This window comes from Dermacentor andersoni, chromosome 2 (assembly GCF_023375885.2).
Source record: "Dermacentor andersoni chromosome 2, qqDerAnde1_hic_scaffold, whole genome shotgun sequence".
Taxonomy (NCBI): domain Eukaryota; kingdom Metazoa; phylum Arthropoda; class Arachnida; order Ixodida; family Ixodidae; genus Dermacentor; species Dermacentor andersoni.
Window position 1 is genome coordinate 95042466 of NC_092815.1, and position 24833 is coordinate 95067298.

A 24833-nucleotide genomic window follows, 5' to 3' on the forward strand; every position below is an offset into this window, starting at 1 on the left:
CTATCCTGAGTGTTTCAAAAAGCAAACGACCGCTGCTAGACAAGAAGTGCTTAAAACAAGGGTCGCTATAACCACATATGTCACACGAAATGAAGTCCATTGAGTATACAGGTGGTTTACTTCATATCCGACAAGCTTGGGTCTCCCTTTGCTAGTGAGTGAACTCAACTTGCCCCGAATGCATGGCCTGTGACAAACTATGTGCCAGATGCTGTGTCCCCTGCAAAGCTGAAGATGTGTATGAGATCCTGACACCCTGCGGCGGCTTCCACACTGGGCAAACAGGCTACTATAAAAATGACTGCCTTTACTAATATGCTAATAACATGAAAACGGGCAGAAATTTGGCTATTCATTGGACCCAACTGCAGGTGCGAGCCACTCTTCCACCAGATGTGTGTTGTTCACAGGTACTGGAGCTACACAAATGCAGATAAAAACAATGTTTGAAAGTAGTAGAACTATATTCTGCACAAGCAGTGCTACCTGCAGCGCTGGTACCTTACAACCACAATTCATGGCTGCACCACCATGCAAAGGCACTATTCTTGAATTATTAATTTCTATTTATGATGGCCATATATTGCAAGTACATATCTACATTGTGTGCAATATGGTTAAATGATGTCAACTATGATAGCCATTCCTAATCTGAAATGCAACAAAAGAGCAAATATAGGCAACAAATTGCAATTCAAAGAGACAAAAGGCAACCAGTGCACAGGATAAGTGACAGAATTCCTTTTATTGAAAAAAGAAACGTGACATGTGTCATGCCACCACCAGTGGGTAGCAATCTTTCAAGCTTGGGTGACAGAGGCAAAACTTAGCAAAATGCTACAATGACGCTGTAAAACGGCCTTGGATACAAAAAACCGACATCATATTGTACAGAATGAAAGGGCAAGACTTCATCTAAGAACAGTCTATGGCACCACATACTTGAAATGGTGTAAAAAATGTTGACATGCCCTACCCATAAAGAAAAAGCAACAAACACAGAAAACATGCCTTAAAATGCAATGTGCAGAGTCTGAAACCAAGAAAAAACAACCCAAAAAAGGTTTCGCTAAGTCTTTCAATGATTAAAATTGTCGAACTGTATCATCACTTCTTAATGAACCTGCACAGCTGAAAAGGAAGGAAGGAAAGCGCAATAGCAGGGCTGCAGAAAATGTTACCGAATAAATATACTTTGCTTACCAACAATACCTGTGGTTTAGTTGTGGTCTGTGTATAAACTAATTGTGTATAAACATTTCTTGTTTAGAATGGCTGAGCGGATAGGGAAAAAATGACCATAAGAGCACCAGGTGTATGCATAGTCTATGCACAAAAAGCCACTGCTTTCTTAGTTTTTTTCTCTGTATTACTATTCATGAGTATTTAGGTGCCTTATTAGCACTGCTAACATCCCACTGCAAAACACAAAATTGGGCAAGTTGTGGCATAAAGAAAATTGCAGTTTCACTCATAATGTGAAACAATGATGCAGTAGCTGGTGAAATATGCACAGGAAGCTTACTTCATGCAGTATTTGCTGAAGTGAACACTTCCCAATGCAAGTCGGTAATCTCCTTAAAAAAGTAAAATAAGTAAGAGTCCTATTTATTTGTGGGAGTTGTGCCTCAGTGTTGAAGTGGAAAGACTCGGCTTTTCTTCCTCCTCTTTCACATCCGGACTTAGCCACTGATCTACACGAAAACAACCCTTTAGCTTCTTGCTGCTGAATTCGTTTTGGTTTTCTCAAATCTATATTTGGGCTACACATTGCTATGTCTTGCGCTTTGCTTGAGGAAAACAAGACACCAACAGCTCCATCCAGTAAATCTGAGAAGCCAAGCACTAGAAGAAGATTAATGAAGCAGATGCACCCAATCATTGTCATCACATGCAAGAAGAAAACTTAACATAGGACTGCCTTCACAAGTGGGAAGGTGATGTGTAAGAACTTGAAGGTGTGGATGCCAGCTCTATATACAGTATGCAGACATTGAGCAGGTGTTAGCCAATCTAGGCACCTGTTGGCTAGATCACGCTCTCCGGGATCAGTATTCACCACGACTCTACCTTCAGCAGAGTGGCTGAAATGTAGAATTGTGGACTGCCACTCTTTTGATCGTATGTTTGAATCCTCGCAGCACAATGAGAACTTTATTTGTAATATTCTAGCAAGAAATTCAGGAATTCCAGCGATAACATCAGTAGACACCAGAACAACCAGGGGAGTTAGCCCATAGCAGCTATTGCTGTAAGAAATAAGACTGGCATAAGCACAAGAATTGAGATGGGCATACTACATGCCTTTGTTCTGGTAGTGGTCCACTACTTTGGTGCTACAGTTAATGATCTCCACTGTCACTGGACATAATAAGAGTCCTTAAATTATACACTCGCGCACCCGCCGCCTCTCAGGTCACCTAAGTGGACATACTATGCTGGCTGATAGCGGCCCCCTCCCACATTTAGTATGCTTCACTGCGTAACTAAGCTGTACTGCGGCGAAGAAGCCGTACAATTGTATTGAGTGAATAAACAAGTGGTTTTTACAACAGTAAGAAATAAACGCGCACCATGCATCAGTCTACCACACGGAAGAGCGTCGCAATATACGGTAGCTGATTCACGCGGGCCGTGTAGCCCACTTATCAGTCGTAAAGGGTATTATGGGTAATTCAAAATTTCAGACACACATATGCGTTTATGTTTACGTTCGCACTCCTTGCGTAATAAGACTCCCAGAACTTCCACAAGAGAAAGTAATTTACAACACACAAACGCAAAGAACACTATATGTCTCGTTTTCAACTCGGCCATCATGCAAATGACATATAGCGCGGAAAAACGTGAACATGCTGTGTGTTAGCGTCGTAAACTTCATACTAGGCAAGGAGCTAGCACACCACAATCCCGCGACAGCCGCTAATGAGACCAAGACGGGAGCACATGTCTGTGAACGCGCAAACGGAGCCCCTAAGCCACTCTGCTCCTCCGCCACCCCCGCTGCACGGCTGCACCACTCGTTTCAAGCACAGCACACCAAACACACATTCAGCGCTGAACAGTGGGCGGTCGACGCAGTTGCATTTACATGACTTGCAGCGAGCAGCACATCCCTCGATGTCCGTTAAGCAAAGTCGGACACGGCAACGCCACATCGCGGTTCGCAGAACTTCGCTGCCGAGGCGCTAGGCCACTTCGATATTTCAATTGTGACCACCGCCGGGTTCTCAAGAAAGCACGGGTCACACAACGCAGATTCTGTAGTGCCAGAGCTCATCGAGGCCAAAGCCGCATTGCCACACCGCCACTACTCACGGCTTTCCGCCAAGTAACACAGAACCTACAACCAACACACAAGTAACGCACGCACGTACATGAGCAATGTTGAACAACGCGCGGTCCAGAGAACGATCACGCCGAGGACGAACACGCCACGGCGTCGCTCGGCGCCAGCATCGCGCCTTCTCAAAAATCCCTAAATGATGCTGTCCTTAGGCACCTAGGGTCAGGTCACGTGAGGGATTTTTGTACGACAAATAGACGCACGCTTTTCTCCGTTGGTCCCTTGATGAAAATGCATACGCAGCGCCACGCCACAACAACGCAGGTGGCGCTGCCTGCAATTTTATGGCGACTACTCGTGGTGTTCTGTGTTGCGTGTGTTCGCGCCGTTCGCGCTATGTGGTAGCACATTTGCGGAAGCGCATTTTGTATGCCTAGTGTTTGTTTCAAGACATTTGTAAGTAATGTCGAAGCCTAATCGGCAGAGGCACTGCTTTGTTCCGGGATGCAAGAATGACAGCAGGCGAAAGTTGTCACTGTTCGCGGTTCCGTCTGACAAAGAGCGGTTTCAAGTTTGGCAGCAGGCCCTCTCTGGATATGGAAAAACTCTCGAGAAAAAGTGCGTCGTGTGCGAGAAGCATTTCGAGAGCCGATATGTTTGCAAAACGTACAAGCACACAATTAACGGTGAACTCGTAGAGATTCCGCGCAACAGGCCACTTTTGTTACCGGACGCTGTCCCCACGAGATTTCTGACGCGTCCGTCGCGAGCCCGCCGCCGATCGTCTGCCCCAGCACAAAAAGTCGGTCGCGGGCGGCCAAGAATAAGCACGGATGTCGAGGAAATACGTGAATGTACTAAAGAAACACCAGCAACAGCGAAAGATTTACCGGAAGTCTCCCATGTCTACTCTTCTCGGGACCACCCGAAAGACTTAAGGGTTTGCGAGCCCGTCGATATTGAATACGAGACGTCTTCAGATTCTTGTGACGATGTGGACTGTGTTGAAGAGGTGATCGTGCTCGCGGCTCCACCCGTGACACCCGTGCAAAACACAGCAGTCAGGCGAACTGTCACACCTCACATAGTGACTGCGCGCAAAGCGTCGCCTCCGCCGCCCGAGAATGTTGGTTGCGTACCCAGTTCCTCGGCAGCAGTACCCGTGACGCCTGTAGTGCCCTGCACAGTGTCTGCAACGACTGCTACGTCCACGGCCGACACACCAGTGCCGTCTTCAAGGGGCAGCTCGTCTGCGAACGAGCCACGCGTTGCAGCCGTTACGAGGAATCCGCTGTGCAGCCCACCTGTACCCGGCGTCGAAGCACCGGCATTCCTGGCCAAGTTCGACAAATCCTCGCTACCGAATAGGTACTGGTCGGTTCACTACGTGCAGCACTCGAGCAGACATGTGGCTTTCAGCTTCTGCACAATGTTCGGCGGGAAGCCGACGCTCGCGAAACTGGTAACTTGCGAAGAGCATGGCGACGGCAGCGTTACCTGTCAAGCCACCGTCGACGGTGTGGATGTGAAGACGACCCGTGTAGGCGACGCCCAAGGCGTGCAAGAATTTCTAGCCAACTTGGACGCCCTCGCTTTCTGTCAAGGCGCAGCGTCGGCGGAAGAGTTCAGCATCGTGAGCGCGGACGAGTGCAAGGTTCACGGAGAGAGAATTCACAGTGCCAAGTGCGACCTGCTTACCCCTGCGACGAGTAGACTGTGCGACTTCTGCAGGCACCTACGAAAGGTTCTGCAGAACAAAGCTGCCTACGTCAAGAGAAAAACCTCGACGAAGTGTGCAGCGGAGAATGTCGCACCAGTGCACGAAAGTGTAGCGAGGGCAGAGCAGCCATCGCAACAGCCGGTCGCTTCCTCTACGAGTGCTGGTCGATCACAAGTTGGCGAGCCCGTCGTTCAGGCGTCCCTCACCACGGAACTTTTGGTTCAGACTTGCATACAGGCATCGAAAAAAGACCGTGCGCAGACGTCCGGAGATAAGGCTGCACAGGAAGAAGAGTGGACCCTCGAGTGCACTTACTATCCAGTGCCTACGTCCTGTGCTTCCACGGGTTGAGACTATTCGTTTTATAAATAAACGACCAGTTTTATTGATTTATTGACATAAAAGTTACCTACCTTCTTTTCATTTGAAATTTGTCATAGCTGTTGAAACCTTGTACTTGCCACTGAGTCCTTTCTCAGTTGTGTTACGTTACATACCGTTGAGTTGGTTTCGACTCCCGGTGACATATATGAACACCAGTAAGATCTGCTGAAGGTCTTTAAGCTGACTGAGATACCGTCCTGTCACCTGAAGAATCCCAGCTAACCATCTCGTGCACATTTGACTCCGTTTTCTGTTACCTTCAACTATAGCGAGCATTGGCAGCCTGTATGTCATGACTAAGCAAAGGTTCTAGCTTCACGACTTTTGCTTCAAAGGAAGATTCGGGTTTAACCTCACTTGGGACTGCAAGGATGGTTCATTTTGGAGTCAATAGAATTCCCAAGACTTTATGCCAGCAGCAGAGCGTAAAGGGATAAAGTTTCATTATTCCGTAAGGTCCACAACTCACACCCGTACATCGCCACAGAAAAAGCTAGGGTGATAAGCTGCTGTATTTTAGTCTTTTGGCGAAAATATTCATATTTCATAATCTTGGGAAGTCCACTCATTGCTCTCTTACCTAGTACTATTCTCTAAATTTCATTAGTAGAGCTATATTTATTGTGTATCCTATGAAAACATTGTGTACTACAATATCGATTATTTTGTTGTCAATCTGAATCATTTGTACTTCGCTTCTCATTAGTGTCATTAATGTTTAGGAAAAGACCAACTTTTTTACGTTCTTCTTAGACCTTGAGAATGAAGGCTTTTAGGTCCTTTATATTATCTGCCGCTAAAGAGTGTCTGCATACCTTTGTCCTTCTTACCCCCACTTATCAATTATGACTCTCTTTATTTCTGAGTACATGACTGTGTATAAAATATATGTATATGGATAGAAAATATGTTGCCTGTCACCTCTTTGGACATGGAACCAGCCTGTGCTATCAACATTCGTTTCAACAAACGCTTCTTGCTCCATTTAGAGGTTATTGTTTAGTAAATTTATGTGGTGTTCATAAATTTCCACTTTCATAAGGTATACCCAAAGCTTAGCCTGATCAATTGAATCAAATGCTTTGCTGAAACAAGAATACAAAGGTTTTTGGTTATCTTTACAGCTTTGCACTATCCATCTCATGTTCGTGATGTAGCCCGTTGTACTACGCTTTTTTTCTGCACCCTGCTTGCTGTATCACCATCTCTCTTTTAATGCATGGCTCTAACCTTTTCTGTGTTATTTTGACAAGTACTTACACAGGGTATGAAGAAGGCAATAGTTCTATAGTTCGAATAATTCTTAGATCTCCTTTCTTTTATTCAGTGAAACAAAAATAAACCTCTTCCAGTCCTTGGGCCATTCTGCTATCTTAGAAATTTTTTGGTGTAATACGGTGCTGACGATGCTGATGTTGTCTGGACCACATGCTTTGCCTGTTGCTGTAAGGCCCATCTACTTTGTCATCTAAATCTCTTGGTTCTAGCTCATATTCCATATCTTTATAACACTCTTCCTCCACTTTCTTTTTTTTTTCGAAACAGATTTTCTTTCAACTTTCATTGTGTTCCATCATTGTCAGACGCCTACGCCGTGCGATAATATTTATACATTATTTTTAGGCTGAAAAACGCCTGTCAATTTTTTTTACTTTGTTAAAGAGGTCTCTTGTTGTTCCCTTCGAACTGCTTTCCTTGATTTCTTTACTCTGCTTTTAAGTACTTTCTTGTTTACTATCCTTGTTCGTTTTTGAAACTTGACAGTGAACATTCTTGTGTATACTGCGTCACCCTTCACTTTGGCCGACCTCCTTTCTTGCACTACATTAACTACTTTTGAAAGCCATGGAGTTTCCCTTCTTTTCCTTTTTAGGAATGTCTTTCTTGGCTGTTTCTATAACAGTGCTTTTGATATTGTTCCAAAGCTCGTCTGGTACCCTGTCAAGGTTCAAATCTTTAATAATTGCTGTTCTGAAATAATATGTTCTGAATAATATGTTCTGAAAGTAGTGAATCCAGGCTGTAAAAAGTTGGTATAGCTGTCTTTCTAATCTTATGTATTCTAATGTGTATCTGTGTGACTAATAGTTGATGATATGACCCACAGTCCGCACTCAGAAAGGCTTTACAGCAAATTACTGAGGCTGTCCATCTCTTATTGCTAGTGCATAGTTGACCTGATTTCTATGGGGTGACCATATAAAGTTTCCGGAATTTGAAAAAATCACCTGTTGCAGATAGCATAGTTCTGGTCCTTCAGCTGGATTATTCAGAGAGGTGAACACTACGTACACTACGTACACTACGTGCATGCGTCAGGAATAAAGTTCAGTTATAAGTTAGCGCTCGTCCTTGTTTTTTCTTGGCTTGTCCTCGTGTCTCCGCGCAAACTTTTTCAGTATGCATTTCAACCAACTAGCCCAACTTTCTGCTCTCTCAAGTTAGCAAGGCATATCCACTTGGAATTAATGAATTAATTTCTGGAATGACACTAGTTTGGAGATATGCGCCATCAAACTTGCCATAAAGATTCACTATTGTTCCACTTTTTTAATTAAATGCTCTTTTATGTATTGAAGCATAAAAGAAACTGGAACGCCCGTGTAGTTTGTCCCATACTTTGGGAAATATCTTAAAACTGGCGTCATCCTGGATATTAGTTTCAAGTGGACACGTCTTGCAAACCCACTGGCAACAATTAGTAAATTGCAATATGTGCCGTTAACTGATTAATTCAGAAGTGATTAGTAATTTTCTTTAATTATTTGACTATGTGTTTCATTTCTTGTGCTAGTACTGTCCGCCTCTTCGAATAATTCAGCTCAATGACAATTGCGCTATCTGCAACATGTGATTCTTAAACATTACGGAAAACTTCAAAATTATGGCCTCGTATACTGACCATCTGGTGAGATGCATGTGTAGAGACGGTGTCGGTGTACCTGAACGAAAGTACATATTACATATAAAGAGATTGTTGACAGAGCTTTTGCATTGAAATGATTAACACATTAGTGCATCCCTTTTTGGTCTTTGGACAACGTCTTGCATATGGCTACAGTCGAACCTCAATATCACAAACACAGATAAATACAGTAAATATTAAATTTTGTTGATCATGTTATATTTTAATTACGTATTTACCTGCTATAATGAAATCAAAAATGTGTAATTTGAAACAGTATCAGTTATATTGAAACAAATTTTTGTTTGCATGAGGCTCAAAATATAGAATGGAAAAATGTCAAATACAGTCACCAACTGATTTTTTAGGCACTCAGTTTTTCGGACCTTCACGATGAATTCCTGCGGCAACGCCCGCTACGTCTAGCTGCCAATGTATAACGGCAGTAATCGAAATTTAGGACGCCGCACAATGTTTTGGGTGTGAAACGTGCGTGTGATGTTGCACACATGGCGGCAGTAAACAAAGTTGGTGCCATGTCAACTGGCATGAAACCGCAACTTTGGCTCTCAACGAAGCAATGCTGGGTAGACCTAGCGGTATAGACAGCCACAGTATAGCAGAGTGCGGATACACGTGCGGTCTCCTCAATCTGTGTCCGAAAATTATCTCTGTGGTGAGCACGCTTTGGCCAGTGGCTTGTCTTGGTTGTACCACAGTTGGCAAACCAACGTACCGATCCCATGCGATAACGGCGATAGCACAGTTGCATTTTCACCGTGGTGCAGAGTGTGTGTATGTAATTTATTGTTCCTGTGCCTCTATCGTATATCGGCACGGCAAGAACCGATGTCGATGGGTCATCAAAATCCTCAGGAGACCCTTTGCTGGCTGTTTGCCACCACCCTGCTTGCATTTCTTTTGCACAGACCGAATCTCGATTTATTTTACAATGCAGCTCCCATTCCTGCAGCGAGCGTTGGCATTGTCCCTTGTAACCGAGCGAACATAAAGTGCTGCGGGAGATGAAAGGGGGCAATAGCGCAGAAAGCGCGAGGTGGAAAGCGGAGGAGGGGTGTATGACGAAAGCATCAAAAGAAAAGTGTAGTGCTGCACCCGTCTTGGCTTTGTGGCGATGAGGGATACAAGATGGTGCCAGAGTAGAGCGCGTCGTCTGTATGGAAACAAAGCACTGCATGAACGGGTCTGTGTGCGGCCGCAGCTGCTGCTGTGAATCGCGCCCACGCGTCACCCATGCGCTGCCTCTCGTGATCTCCCGATTAGCGAGGCAGTTGCGCCAAACTGCGCTGCGCTTGCAACATGCTGCACGAGATAGATTTTCCGCACCAACCAATATATCGCGAAATGAAAACACTTTTAGAGCTGCACTCAAATTTTCCATTAGGGAGTATAGTAATCGCCGGTGAAATTTTTTTCCCTGATGTCTGCGGGTATGTTTATAGCGTATACCGGATATAACGAAGGTATTTTCGTGGCCGATGTGATTTTGTTATAATGAGGCTCGTCTGTATAGAATTATTCCATTTTTTATTAGCTTCAGAGTTTGGAACATATGCATAGACTAGGGAGTACTTTATTGGCCGATCCTTTAGGCTCAGTGACTTAACGGCTATGGTGTTGCGCGGATAAGCACGAGGCCACGGGCTCAAATCCCGGCTGCGGTGGCCGCATTTTGATGGGGGCAAAATGCAAGATTGCCTGTGTGCTGTGCATTGGGGGCATGTTAAAGATCCCCCGGTGGTCAAAATTAATCTGGAGTCCCCCACTATGGCGTGCCTCATAATCAATTTGTGGTTTCGGCACATAAAACCCTAGAATTCAATTCATTATCCTTGGTGAAATTGCGGGATTGCACCGACTGAGTTATTGGTTAGTATTGACATTTTCACTTTCTTGCTTACTAGGGTTTTCATACCAAGCATTTTCATTATTTCGCTGCACAAGTATAAACCATGGAGTCATTAGAATTGAGGCACTACGTGTCTGTCCACTCCAGTCCACTAATCTCTGGAACAGAAAAATTCATTCTTACCATCTCTCCATTCACAATATATATTTATAATTTCCTTGGATACATGTTTCTAACATTCCAGGCACCTATCCTAAAGCTTTTGGAGTGCTGCATTTTCCTTTTGGAACTAGTAACCTCAGTCCCTGAACAGTTCCCAAAGGATCTAGGAATATCACAACGCAAGTTCTACCTGCTACAGATCCAATCTCATCCCCAGTAGCAGGCGAGTTGCCTTCAGACCTAGGGGCCTCCTCCTCCAGCAACATAGCTTCCTTTAGTGTATTTCTATGTACTATTTACTTAGCTGCAAATAACGGAGTAACTTGCCATTGCTTTCTCCCCCACAGTATTACAATCGCTAAAGCAACGTCTGCCGGTATCTGGGCACCAGCTCAACCAATCTTGCCTATACGACTTGATGCCAGTACAATGCTTCCTGCAGTCAGGGTATCTCATGTAGTCTGGCTCTTATCTCTAGGGTCTGTTGAAAAACGGGTATCCCTGCCAGTAGGCATAGCTACTACAGGGGCGGCACATGCAAGCCTTTCTATTGTGTCAGGATAGGGAGATCAGCATATGCATTTATTTAGACCTGTAATGAAACAATTGGGCTGCACGTAGCTATGCTGATGCAAGTTTCAAAGCAGAAGGACTGAGGTTAAACAGCGCGAATTAAACAAGGACACAAGAAAACAAATACCACAGACAAGCACTTGTCTGTGGTATTTGTTTCCTTGTGTCCTTGTTTAATTCGCGCTGTTTAACCTCAGTTCTAGATATGAACCAACTAGCCCTCATCAAGATCTTACTAACACTTTTAGCAAGTGCAGGATGGCTAAACCAGAGGAAGCAGCAGTGACAGAAACCTTTTTAGATGGGTCTACTTTCAGCCTGCATTATTTTTGTGTTGCACAGTTCATGCTTGCTTCTAGCGAGTTGTTTCATTGATTGTTACACATGAAAGTTTTGCTTGGTGTGATCAATTTTGGGTATGGCCCTGGGTAACAAAAGAGAAAGCGATGTGCACAACTCACCTTCTGCAGGAGCTATGGGTGTGCAAATGTTTTGTTTTGAATATTCATTATTAAATTATGGGGTTTCTTGCAAGCCAAAACCACAATCTGATTATGAGGCATGCCGCAGTGGGGGACTCCAGAAATTTGGACCACCTGGGGTTCTTTTAATGTGCACCTCAATCTAAGTACATGGGTGTTTTCGAATTTTGCCCCCATCGAAATGCGACATCCATGGCTGAGATTCGAACCCATGACCTCGTGCGTAGCAGCCCAACACCATAGCCACCAGGTAACCACCACTGGTGAATATACATTCAGGATAAAAATAAACGACCTCTAATGTTACTGTTGACTGCAGGAAGAAAGGTGTTACTTAAACACTGGTTACTGCATGAGCTTGTGTAGCAGTAAGTCTTTTGTGCAACAACTTGCAGTAAAACCAGTTAAAGGTTTTCCACTTTTAGGCTATTTGCATATTTGTTCTTGATCTATGTGGATTAAGGTTCCACGTTAGTAGTTGCATAACAAGCTCTGTAATTGAAATAATCAATGTAGCGGAGCAGGCATTATGCACCTTTATTAGTGGCATTCAGGATAAAAAATACCAAACTTCATTCATTAACATTTAAAAGAATAACTTTCCTTATGCGTATATTGAAGCATGCTTGAGCAGGCCGTGCCCTTCAAGCGAGCAAAGAACTAGGGCATCTCAATAAGACCACACGCTATGATGTGTGCAACCAAACGGCACTTATAGTGCAAACATCCATAGCATTTTCTCTTTTTTTTTTTCTTCTAAAGCGAACAATCTCTCCTACATAACTGTGCCCTTGAACATGCAAATGGTTATTTTACAACCACGACTACTCTTGATCGCGCTACCACGCAAGGAAGGACCACATTAATAGCAAATATATATGCATCAGTAGTCGAGTATGTATATTATTAGTACAAGATATTTCTAAAAGTGGTGCTTTTAACTAAAGCTAAGTGATGTTTGATGGGAGCTAATCCGTGGCATCTTCATCAGAATTCCTCCTTAATGGTCCCTGAACCACCCCTCGGGCTTGGTGAAATAACATAGTCCGTGGGTAGCATAAGCTGCTGTGAACATCTTGGCAAAGTTATGCTGTTGTATGCGGTGCATGGAGATCGCAAGTGGATCACTAAGTCACCTTTCTCTCAAACACCCTTTTCAACAGAAGGCCCCGTCCTCACTCTCTTCTAGACGCACTATTTCGTCATTCCTTTAGACGGCTGCTATTGGCCAATAGCCGACATCAAGTCATGGTCGCCTACATTGCACTGACACTGTGGCTGCCGCGGGGTGCCGCCACGAGTCCACTGGCTAAGCGCACTGTAGCTCACTGAGAACAACCGCGTTTGGCTTATGTTTAGTGCATTGTAGGCAACATAGGCGCGAACTACGGGGTGGCTCTGGGATCTCAGCCACAGTCTGACACTGTGGCTGCCGCGGGGTGCCGCCACAAGTCCATTGGCTAAGCGCACTGTAGCTCACTGAGAACAACCGCGTTTGGCTTATGTTTAGTGCATGGTAGGCAACATAGGCGCGAACTACGGGGTGGCTCTGGGGCCCGAGCCCGCTCCGGAGTTTTCCAGAGGGGGCAGGGCCCCACCCCCCCACCTAAAGTGTCATTGCCACAGTTTTCTCACCCACATCATCTGAGGTTTCATTTGAGTTGCCTCGACCTTTTCACTTAAAATTTTATTGTGGCTAATAGCTTACTGCTTCATTGTTGTCGCAGACATGCACATCTTTAGTTCATGCTTATGCATTATTTCTGCAAATCCCGACAATAGGAGGAAAAGCTCATCAGAAGCAGCAGCGGCGGCTGCCTCATATATATTTTCTCACTTCAATATTGTTTTAAATTTTCGCTGTAAACACCATGCACATACACAATACATTTAATATATGCACAGGATAAAGTTTATTCTATTTTTGAAGGAGGAGGAGGTAGCCAATCAACAATTATATAGATATGGATAGCCTATGCCTAGAGAATGAATATGTTGCTGTATTTTCACTTCACTTCAAATTGCTTTGCGTGCTTTTCTGACCCTGAAAGAAAACCTGTAGACTTCAGTGACCCCTTCAGCAGTCTTTTAATAGCATGTGAAATGCATGTGAATGATATGTTTGAGTATTGCTTCTCTTTTCAGTAAGCAATGCTAACGACTCATGAAAAAGAAAAAGCACTTCATATAATTTACAATATTCATTAGGGATAAGAACATTGTCACTTGCATGCAGAGGTCATACATATATACAGGGTGTCCCAATTAACTAACATGCACCAAGATTTAAAAAATAGAGCAATGTATTACTCGGAGAAAACCTAGTGCATATTTGTTTCCAGTACAGTGGAGTAGCTGCCAGTAAAGTTTTCATGGCTGAGATTTAATTAGGTAACTGTAAATAATTATCTAACTCGAGACGCACTATCCTAATTATCCAAGCGTCAACGAGGCATTTGTAGGCACAACCAAGGGACATGTAACTGGGTGTTTTCAGTGACGCACAAATTGCGTACTAATTTTCTTGACTGATAAATAAACCTCGCGAAATATGGAAAATACCACGTGACTGCGCTCCTACCCGCATCATAAAGCAGCACCCTCGAACAGGCTCCCCCCAAGTTAGAACGAAATAAAGGAAATAAAGAAAAGCATAGTGATCGAGCTAGTTCCTTATCGTTCTAGCTAGTTCCGCACCCCGACTGAAGCAACAGGTCGTGTTTGGTGTTAGAAACAAACTGTGATAGCTGTTGTCCTTGCCTTGGGAGCTGCAAATGGCAACAAGAGGAAGGCTACAAACATATGTCACTTATGGAAGTGTGGTGGTAGACCAAACACATCAACTATTATCAGAAATTATGAGAAACCGAGACAAACTGGCAGCTTCAAGAAATAGCAGTGGAGGACTCCTAGCCTACGCATGGATTTTCCAGCATTTATGGCCGCAAACCCTCATGCTAGCGTGCAGGACGCGGCCACCCAGGTACCAATTTCTAAGTCATTAGTCTGGAGGATTCTAATTGACTGCCTTTCACCCGTATCAACTTAACCAACACGAATGCTTGGATTTCTCGAATTGGGTCCCGACAAAAGCCGATGAGTCATCAGACTTTTTGATCAGCATCAGGTGCACAGAAGAAGCCGATTTTCACAGAAATGCCCAGGTAAGTTTGCATAATGCACACCATTGGAGTGACTCAAATCCACACTGGGTAAAGTACAATCGGCACCAGTACAAGTGGTTGTTCAATGTGTGGCATGGAATTCATGCCGGTGCTATAATCAGCCCCATCTCCTTTGATCACAGACTGATTGGACAATGTTACGTGGACGAAATCCTTGAAGGAGTGGTGGAAGAGTTTCTCAGCAAAATCCCGCTGTCACGTCTTGCACTTCTGTGGTATCAGCAAGGTGGCGCACCAGCACACAGCAGCAGCTGAGCACGAAACTGGCTGCATGCGACTTTTCATGCGCAGCAGATTGGAAGGAACTAGCCTGTAAATTGGCCGGCTAGGTCACCTGACCTCTCTCCACTTGATATCTTTCCTTGGGGTTATATGAAAGATCATGCTTACATGATCAAGATGGACGTCAGGTTAGCTCAAGGCAAGGATGATGGAAGCCTGCCATAGAATTCCAGCGTCGCTCATCAAGAAAGCCACTGAAGATGTGATAAAGCGGACTCTGCACTACGTAGCTGCAGAAGGAGACCTACTCGAACATGTCCTCTAGGCAGCAGCTGATGTTCAACAGCGCTTACGAATTCACAGATAATAAGGGCACACTGAAATCTGATGTATCTTTGTTTTTGTTTCTTGTGCAGGCGTCCCGATTGCCAATTCGGCTCATTTAGAAGTGGTATACTTACTTTCTTGAACGCATCGGTTTCGCCATCAGTCTTGTTTATTTCGCTTTTATTTTTTTACACGAACCTGTTTTAGCAGCATGTATATACTCTCATGAAAAATAAAACAGTCACTTTAATTTAGCTTTGGTCTGAAGCAAGTTTCTGGCGCAAAATATACCTGCATGCCCATTCTTTCGATGCGGTACGAGCAAAGAAGGGATTTTCAAACATTCTATGCCTATTACATTGCTTTTCATGTTTCGTGTGTGGTCAGAGCAGTGCTTTGGCTGTGTTATCAAGGGGGTTTTGTTATCAATATGATCAGTCATCCTTGAGAGACGGATAATAAGTGTGACGTAGAAATGAGAGCAAGGAAAATCTGCGAAGCCTGCTGTTAGTGCTCCTTCCGTAAGTTAGATATCATTTGGGGTTGCCTGCAGATGCCTCATTGACACTTTGAAAAATAGGACAGTGCTTCTCGAGTTAGATATTTAATTGCAATAACTAAATTAAATCTCAGTAACGAAAGAATTACTGGCAGCTACTCCACTGTACTGGAAACATGCACTAGGTTTTCTTCGAGTAACGCAACTGCTACTTTTTAAGGTCCTGGTGCACAATAGTTGGGGCAAACTGTATAATTCACTCAGTAACCAAAATGAGGCCACGCCAGATTCACTCAAAATCAGAATCAACAGAAGTCATGCACAGCAGCGCTTAAAAAAAGGAGGGGAGAGAGAGAGAGGCTGCAGTTTCGCCAGAATGGCGAAGCAGTATTAGTGAAGTGTACTACAATTACACGAAGGAAGATTACACCACCAAGAGATGCCAGATTCCTGGTGGTGCGAGAGGACTTGGGCTGTGAAAATTTATAAGACTGTCAATTCAGTGAACAATTCTTTGAGGTCGAACGAAGCTTCTTCAAGTGCAAGAAATATATTTATGTATCTATACATACACATGCATACGGGGTTCGAAAAGCTGGTAACATTTCCCGCCCCCCCCGGGAAAAACGAAAACTTTGTGCCTATGGTAGGGACCAAAGGCGGAAGTCGTGGCGTCTACATTAACATCTAAAATGAAATTTGAACTGCACGCCACGGTGACATTTAGAAAGCAGAGCGCTGTGGCATGCTCCACTGCGCCGTAGCCTTTGCACTGAAAGGCACTGAAGGAATGGGAGTACAGCAGACGCTGTGTGATTGCCAATAACTCCGCTTCTGCTGAGCACATTGAGGTACTTTTTGTGGCAAAGTATTTCTGAAATAGCCTATTTTCACTTCAAATGCCTTTTTTCCACTTCAATAAAAAGTGGTAAAAGTGCCATGAAGTTCGCATCTTCAAGCGAGCTTCGTGCAACGCTTGTTCAAGGAACAACAAACTGCACCCAAAACAGCACAAACAAAGAGGCCGCACAACAGTAGTGAATTGAAACGTCTGTCAGAGAGAAATGAAACAAAGCACACAAACAGTGAACGACAGACCGACAAAATTTACCGTATCTGTGGCTATGGCTGTGCCACCAACTTACAAGACAATGATGGCATGCTTTAGATTTCAGTTTCAATAGTGAGACAACAGAATGAGGCTCTTGCAGCAGGCTAGGTACAATTTTCCACTAAAATGCAATTTCAGTGCAAAGGATTATTTTTTGCACTAAGTGGCACAGCTGGGCTGCGATTTTGTAGCAGTGGCTTTTCCAATGCTATTCTTATTCAATCTTTTTTTTTTTTTTGCACTTCCGTCACTGGTCAGAGCGATGCTCAGGTCACATTATCAATGGGATTAGCCATCCGTAAACAGTAGATAAGCGTGGCAGATAATCGAGCGGAAGGAATCGCTACAAAATTGGGGCCCTGTCACATCACCCCTATACTAGCCCAGTTTGATTTTTAAAAATTATCGTATGTTCAGAAAGTTACTTGCTAGTCAATTAGATATGTAAGGTTAGTTATTGTTATATATATATATCCCATGGTGGAACAGCCATTTGACTTTATGGCACAAGTCCTGGCGCAGGCAAAAAGCAAAAAATGTGTTCGACATACATCTACATACCAGATATGGCCCAAATTTTAACTGCAATAGTTAATATAGCACATCTGTTTTGATGTGCATCAATAAGGAATTGCAGCTACCTTTTTATTATTTATTTAGTTATGGGGTTTCACGTGCCAAAACCACTTTCTGATTATGAGGCACGACGTAGTGGAGGACTCCGGAAATTTCGACCACCTGGGGTTCTTTAACGTGCACCTAAATCTAAGTACACGGGTGTTTTCGCATTTCACCCCCATCGAAATGCGGCCGCCGTGGCCGGGATCCGATCCCGCGACCTCGTGCTCAGCAGCCCAACATCATAGCCACTGCGCAACCACGGCAGGTTTTGCAGCTACCTATTACAGAGCTACTTCCATTAATTTTTAATGGATTAAGTTTGCATGTGCGATATTCAGGTATAAAGCCCTTTCTAAGCTTCTTTGTGATCAGACATTCTCCTTGAGCCAGCAAAATACCAAGCTTACAGCAGCAGTACATGGGACATGCGCTTGAGAGAAGCGCAACAAAAATGCAAGAATAGCATTGGTATTCTAGGATCAGCTATATTTGTGGCTACAGCGGCTGCATTGGCTTTCAGGATGATGATGATGTCGCTGTGGATGACGGCAGCAGCTTCGGTTTCAGTTTACTACCAATCATTAACCCATTTGCTTCGACAGCTGGCGATTTGCCAGCTGCTCAACGAACGGCTGTTTCTGGCTATTTCTCATAGATGGCAGCACATTGCAGGCTATTCTCTGGTTGTTTGGGTGTTGCACACTGGATGGAAACATGTAGTTTTTCAGCAGTAGTTGTTCATAAAACAATGGAAAGATTCCTGCTTGTCAGATTCCACTCTGTTGATGTAGCCATTGCAACAAGTGTACCAGGCTCGAAAAAAAAGTGTACAGGGTTCCAAGTGGACTCATTTTTTTTTCAGCACATACCACCGAAAACTGCAAAGCAGAACCATTCGTAGCCGTGTTTAGTTTTTTGTGGGCCATGTTCGAAACTCCAAGAGCTCAGAGTGCAAAAATACACAACAGTGCACTCCACATTGCTGCTCATCTTAAACTTTTATTACACTCACTTTCTAGTTCTTTGCCGCATCTGACGCGGAAACCTTTTGAGAACAAAATAAATCACATTTTGCATGCAATGTCTGTTTAGATTTTAGAGCAATTTTCTTACAATGCTGAACACCAGGTGTGGTGGACTCACTAGTTGCCACTAGTTGTACTTTTGTGAGAGGCGAGTATTCAATTAGGCGAAGACATATGCTTTGACCGATAAGCTTCGCCTGGGTTGAGATGCCCCGACATGTGAATACAACATTGAAATTTCAGTATAACAAAGGTCCTTTATTTTGGGCAAGAAATAGATACAAATCTGTTAATACACAATTAACTGTGCAGATTTACAGCAAAAAAAATTCAACTATGCAGTCACATAACTGCTAGTTTAATGGCAGGAGGAAAAAAGGGGGAGGGGGGGGCTATATACATGATTGGACCATGGTTATGTACAGATGCAAGTATGATTGAAATGCTGACAGAAAACAAATAGTTTACAATAAAAGTTACTTGCTCGAGTTGCCCCCTTCAATGCAAGGATAGCATGCCAGCTTGCATACTAGCATACTAAAACTTCAGTCAAGCATCTTAAACAGACTTTTCAAAATATACATATGGAAGCAGTAGATTGCACAGCCTATGTGCCTTGCCATGCGAGGAGGAGGTCACCAAGGAAAGCAGCTTCAACATTATTTTCATTTACGTCAACATATACAGTTATGACCATAAACAAACACAACACCACTGCTTTCTTGGAACAATCAACTGCAGTAGAATAGCCCAATGAAGAGGAGGAAAAATATGTGTTTCCAACAAAGAAACAATGAAAGAGAGAGAGAAAGAAAGAAGGGTTGAGGGAAAACTGCTCTGCTCATGAACAACGTTTTGTGAACAAAGGCAACACCATTTACCTTGGGGCAGCCCTTTAAGAAATGCAAGTTATTAGCCTTCATATTTTACCACTTGTTATATGGGACACTGTAGCCTACTACACTTCTGATCACACAAAAAAAGAAAAACACTGTAATGATGCAAGGCTCTGCAGTTGTGACAAACAGGTTTATCACTTGTCTGCATTACATAGGAATACTTGTTTCATGATCATGTGTGGTGCCGTAGAGGAGCTGCTGCTTCATTTCGCCTTCCCTGCAGCAGCTTCGTGGACCCATTTACAGTTGTTGCTTAGAGGCGGCAGCAGCAGTCTGTGTCTTTGGCTGCTCAGCAAGTCTAATTATAGTAATAATCATTCCCCCCTCCCCAAAACACACACAATAAAAGGAGTAATAAACATAGCACACAGTACCCTCTGCAGACTAGTTGGGGAAAAAAAAAAAAAGTACAGGTCCTCCCTATGCCAAAAGAACACACAGGCAGTCAATAAATTATGCCACAGACCTGATATAAACATTGAGGAAACTTGTCAAGCAATTCTTGTTGCATCGTCATAGTGTGAAGTGGCTACATGTGGAAATGACCAGTCCGAAACAACACACCCATTTTGTTTGCAACAGTCACCTCTAAGCATGTCTGTCAATGTCTCTTCTTCACCAGAAAGCACTGAGTTGGGTGCCAAGTCAAGAACTGCAGAGGTGCACACTTCCTGTCCGCCACCAAAGGCTGCTGCTCCTCGGCAGAGAACAGATCACTATGTACACGTGCCACAATCATCTCGTGAGTAGAGAGAGCGGCAAAGTCTTTTGTGCAACAATGTGTCCTTTTCTCAAGTCTGCGGGCACTGGAAGGATGCACAGGCGGCCTCTTCCACCATTAGGAACCCATTTGTCCACCAGTCCTGGCTCTTCCAAGCCCGTCAGGTTGGTCAGTCCAGAGAGATTATGTCTGGAGTGGTGCGGGCCTTGTGAGCAAGTCCTGTGGAATACGAGGGAATCTGAAGGCAGACAAACCACGCACGGGTTTGTTGCGGTTAATTGTGGAGCCCCCTCAAAGGTAGCCATGTGCTTGTCTGTCTGCCTGTGTCACTGTCAACAAATGAGACACACACGGGACTATACAAATGCAAACGGCAAAATAAGATTATTGAATAATTGTGAAGCCATATACTGACGGAAGGGGCAAAACCTGGCTTTGCCTTTATACAACCTAGCTCAAATACAGTTGTTCTAGAACTATGTTTGCATTTGGACTCCCCGTTCGCACTTCATTCACCCATGATAGTGCATCAATGTGTCTGTATGTTTAACAAAGGACACTTGCAGCATTGCAACCACCAGTGTCTAAACTGTGATGTTAACATGCACACAAAACCTAACTTATAAAAAGTAACATCAACAAGCACCTTCCCTGAGCAATGCAATCACTGGCACAATGCCCCGACATGGCCAAAGAGCAGCAGTTTTGCATTTTCCATACTCACTAAATACAGCAACACAGGCAGAAGCATGTACTAAACCTTACACATTGGCTTCACCTGTATTTTTTTTAGCATTATTTTTAAGAAGCTTTCAAAATAATGCCTTGAGCCTGGTACCAAAGTGAAAGTGCCAAGACTGGCTAGTACTTACTGAAGAAGCATTGTCACATGAAAAAGGAAGGATTAAGATGTGTGTATATATACAGTCTCAATATGTTTTTTGCTGCCTCTTAGGTATGTGTCAATGTTCTGGACTACTGGACATGCCCACAACTACATGCAGCATGAGTATATGATCTCACACATCCACTAGCTGCAAGAAGAAATTGCAGCCCATGGTATGAAGCCAAGAAGAGTCAGATGCATGGCCAAATTATGTGTACACTCTATTCAGCGGAAGCAAAGGACCTATGTTAAAGGGGCCTGCCCCCTGAGGTTTGGTGAAGAAACACAGTGCACAGATAGCATACACTGCTGTGAACATCTCGGCCAAGCTTTGCTGTCATGCGCGGCACGTATAGTTCTCAAGCAGAGCGCAAAGCCACCTTTCTCTCAAATGCTTTCTTTTCAACAGAAACCTGCTCCTCATTCTCTTCTGGACGCTTCATTTCGTAATAAAGCGGATTCCCTTACGCTGAGACTATTGGCCAATAGCTAACATCAATCAAGAAGTGCATTTGGATCAGTGCGCTTCTTCCTACTGTTATACTGTGTGTATTTATTGACGTTTATTTAATAGAGAGGCTTAAGTTAGTGAAAATGGGCTTTCGGATTTCGATAATAATTACGTACTTCCGGAAGAAGGCTGACTACTGTCTGCTCACACTATGCCACGGCCACTTTGTCCACCCTACTTACTGGTGTCGTAGCCACTGGGTCTCGCTGATTTCGACTAGTTTTGAACGCTTACTACAGACTACACATACTACACACATGCTTGCCAGTGCACGTTCACTCCTGACTGCTCCTGGTCAGACGCTTTGGCACACTTCGGTTCGTAATGACCGAGCTACTGAAAGCGGTTCAAAATGCGCAAGTTGGATGTGCTTACTACCTGTGGTGCAGGACAAAGCTGGTCTGCACCACGTAGCACGGCCAGGAAAGAGGATATGAGCACGACCGTGCACAAAGCAAATGCTGCAGTTACATCTAGCTGTGGTCGGCTATGTAGCGTAGATACCACGGCCGCCGTAGGGTGCCGTGATGAGACAACTGGCTGAGTGCAATGTGGCTCGCTGAGGATAACCGCACTTGGGGTGCCGTAAGCGCTAAATCGGAAGTACCAGTGTCTATGTGAACATCCAAAACCAAATTTCAACTGCGTACCACGGTGACATTCTATAGGTGGACCGTTGGGGGCACTCCTTGAGGCTTTGCAGTGCAAATCATTGAATAAGGAGCAGAAGCACCGCGAACGCTGTGTTTGATTGCCTGTAAGACTGCTTCTGCAGAACGCATTAAAGAACTTTTTGTGGCAAAGTATTTCGGAAAAAGTCCAATTGGATTTCAGATGCATTTCTCAACTTCGATAAAAAGTGGTTCAGGGGCCCTTTAAGAAAATAATGACTGTGCCAACATAAAACTAGCAAATTTAGCAAGCTCGCAATATTTCAAACCTAAATGCTTTCTATCGACAAGCTTTGATTGTGTGTTGTGTCGGCGAAGTATTTTACTGGCACCAAAACTAAACGGCATTTTTGTTTGCCAAACAATGTTCTCGTGCTTGCTGCAAGTGAATAAAATACCAGCAACTTACATATACAATCAACAAAAGGTTCCCACAATATTTGTTTTAATATTTATATTAATACTTCGTATTGCACAGTATTGTGCATTAATATTTACATGTGTGAAAGGAAAAATTGTCATCCACATGACAGTATCCCGAAGCTACAGGGAAATCCCCGAGAAAACCGCTTAAGTTTTCTTTGTATCTGCAGGCTACTGTCGGGTGTGACAAGCTGACCTTTCATGGAACTTCCTCTGCCTAGCAAATTTCTTACAAAATTATTTGCCATGTTTACCTGCAGAAACGCACATGACGGGAAGGCCCAGTTTCTACTAGCAACGGCGAGTGAAGCAAGCAAGAAGTATGCCAACACTAATTCATAAAATTTGATTTATAGTGCTTCTAAGGTGTATCATTTGTTCTGCGACATTGAATTAAAAATATGCCATTACTTTGAAGCGAAGCACAAAAATCATGACGACACATGCTTGTTAGATGGAGATTGAGGTGACCGCAGCTGCAAAGTCCTGAGTAGAACATACAATACGCTTTTGAACCTGCAGATCCCATGTGAACAAGAAAAGGTGCGAGGCATGCATGATGGAGAGCAGTAGATGCCCACCACTGGCGTTTCCTTGCAGTACCTGCCTGCCCATGTCACACGAAAATACTGGCACACACTCACTTTCCTCTCCTGGTACCAGCAAACCTTATTTTGGGATAAACACTTAGACCGCTAAAAACACAAAGGAGCGTGTGTGGTGTGTGTTTCTTTTTCTACGTTGTTTTGTGTTTTTAGCACTTCTTATTATAATGCAAGTTTCTATTATAATGTGTTACCAACTAGCCCACCTATGCACCCTCATTTTGGGTCATCACATTTACAGCTATCACTGCCAACCCTATTGCAATAAGCATCCTCATCTATCTGCTGTTGGAAACGTATACTGCACACTTTTAATAGGTGATAACTAGGAATGAGCAAATATTCAACATTTTCTAATATTATCGATACTATATGATATTTGAACTTGACTTGAAAACTAGGTGTTTGAAACAAATTGCATATATTTCTAGCTTTGCAGGATTAAACATGGTTCTTAGCGTTTATTTCTAGCTTATTTAGGAACGTGCCTGATTTTGTGCCGACTTTTGCGATGATTTCGCCTGTAAAGCACGCTTAGCCACTGGATGGCTAAGCTTTGCAGGAAAGCCAGCCTCTCAGTAGAAAGAGGAACAGGTTAGTGGACAGCAAGGGCGCACTCTTTTACAGCGCCATTCATTTCATTCCCACTCCGAGCTTATTACATGACAGCAAATGTGATGAGTGACGGCTGGCACAGGATCAAATGTGTCTGAGTTTACGGGCATTTGATGTTGCATAAGGCACAGGTTGGCGAGAACAGATAGCTAGTGGGAATTACTCAGTGTTCGAAGTAAACATGAGCCAAATACACAATCTTTTAGTATAGCAGCTTACTAGTCTAATTTTTATTATTGACAATGTAATTGCGATATTCCAGCATGTTAAGCTAACCAAACTTGCTAATAAGTGCATGTGCATATCATTACTCAATATTGAAAGCTAATTATTCATAGCTGATTCACATCCAAAAATTTTTATATTCACACACCCCTAGCGATAACCTAAACCTGCTGCTGTTTCGTCTCTTGCTGCTACAGGCGGCATGAAGTGAGCATTATGTTTTGCTCTTGTTGAATCATAGTTGCCGACTCAAGCAGAATTTCAGGAGCACGCACATAGGCTTATGGAAGCCACACAAATGACAACGCGCGTCTTGGGTCGCAAGGCCCCACTGGCTTGGTGTGTGTTGGAGTCTCATGCTGCAACTATTAGGGCAATGCTTCGAGTGGCGTACATTTCAGCTATAGTTCAGTCCTACATATTTTTTAGTAACGTCAGATCTATCGTACCGTTTTCCCGGCTAGTAAATTTTTGTAATACATTTATTCCCCAAAATTGATCTCACCGAACATACTACTTACACCATTAAAAAGTAACTTCCTGCAAAGCTTCGCCTCATTTCAAAATAGATCTTAGTTTTGTTGTCAGTCACTTTTGCTTGTTTGCTTTTCACCAAACAAGGAGGAAGTTGCATCTAAAGGTGAGAGCTGCATCAGAGCTCTGAATCATACAGCTCTTAAAAACTCGCTTAGGCGATATGACTCAACACATGGACAGTAACATACACTTGTAAATGGAAACCCCAACTGGTAAAAAGCCAATAAAGTCGACCCACTATAATATGAACAGATAAAAATATATAACAAATTATTGGACATAAAGCAAATATAAGACATTTCTCACCAATAGCAGGCAACAGATATATGCCTTTTGAAATAACGGCTATAACGATGGTATTTTCATGT

At 43.6% G+C, this 24833-nt stretch overlaps 1 protein-coding gene across 11 annotated transcripts in view; it reads right to left on the reverse strand.

Annotated features, from left to right (window-relative positions):
* Positions 1 to 18609: 18609 nt before the first annotated feature.
* The window catches only part of LOC126541604 (E3 SUMO-protein ligase PIAS2-like), a 164571-nt gene continuing 158347 nt past the window's right edge, over positions 18610 to 24833 (reverse strand). For 4 of the 11 annotated variants that reach the window (XM_050188446.2, XM_050188441.2, XM_050188439.3 and 1 more), the window contains one exon: positions 20185 to 20230. Coding sequence is in view for 6 of the 11 variants with exons in the window: in XM_050188440.3 (XP_050044397.1) it covers positions 20162 to 20230 (69 nt within the window). In the remaining 5 variants the exon portion in view is untranslated. The other 7 variants (XM_050188443.3, XM_050188447.3, XM_050188440.3 and 4 more) reach the window with 5 other exon arrangements.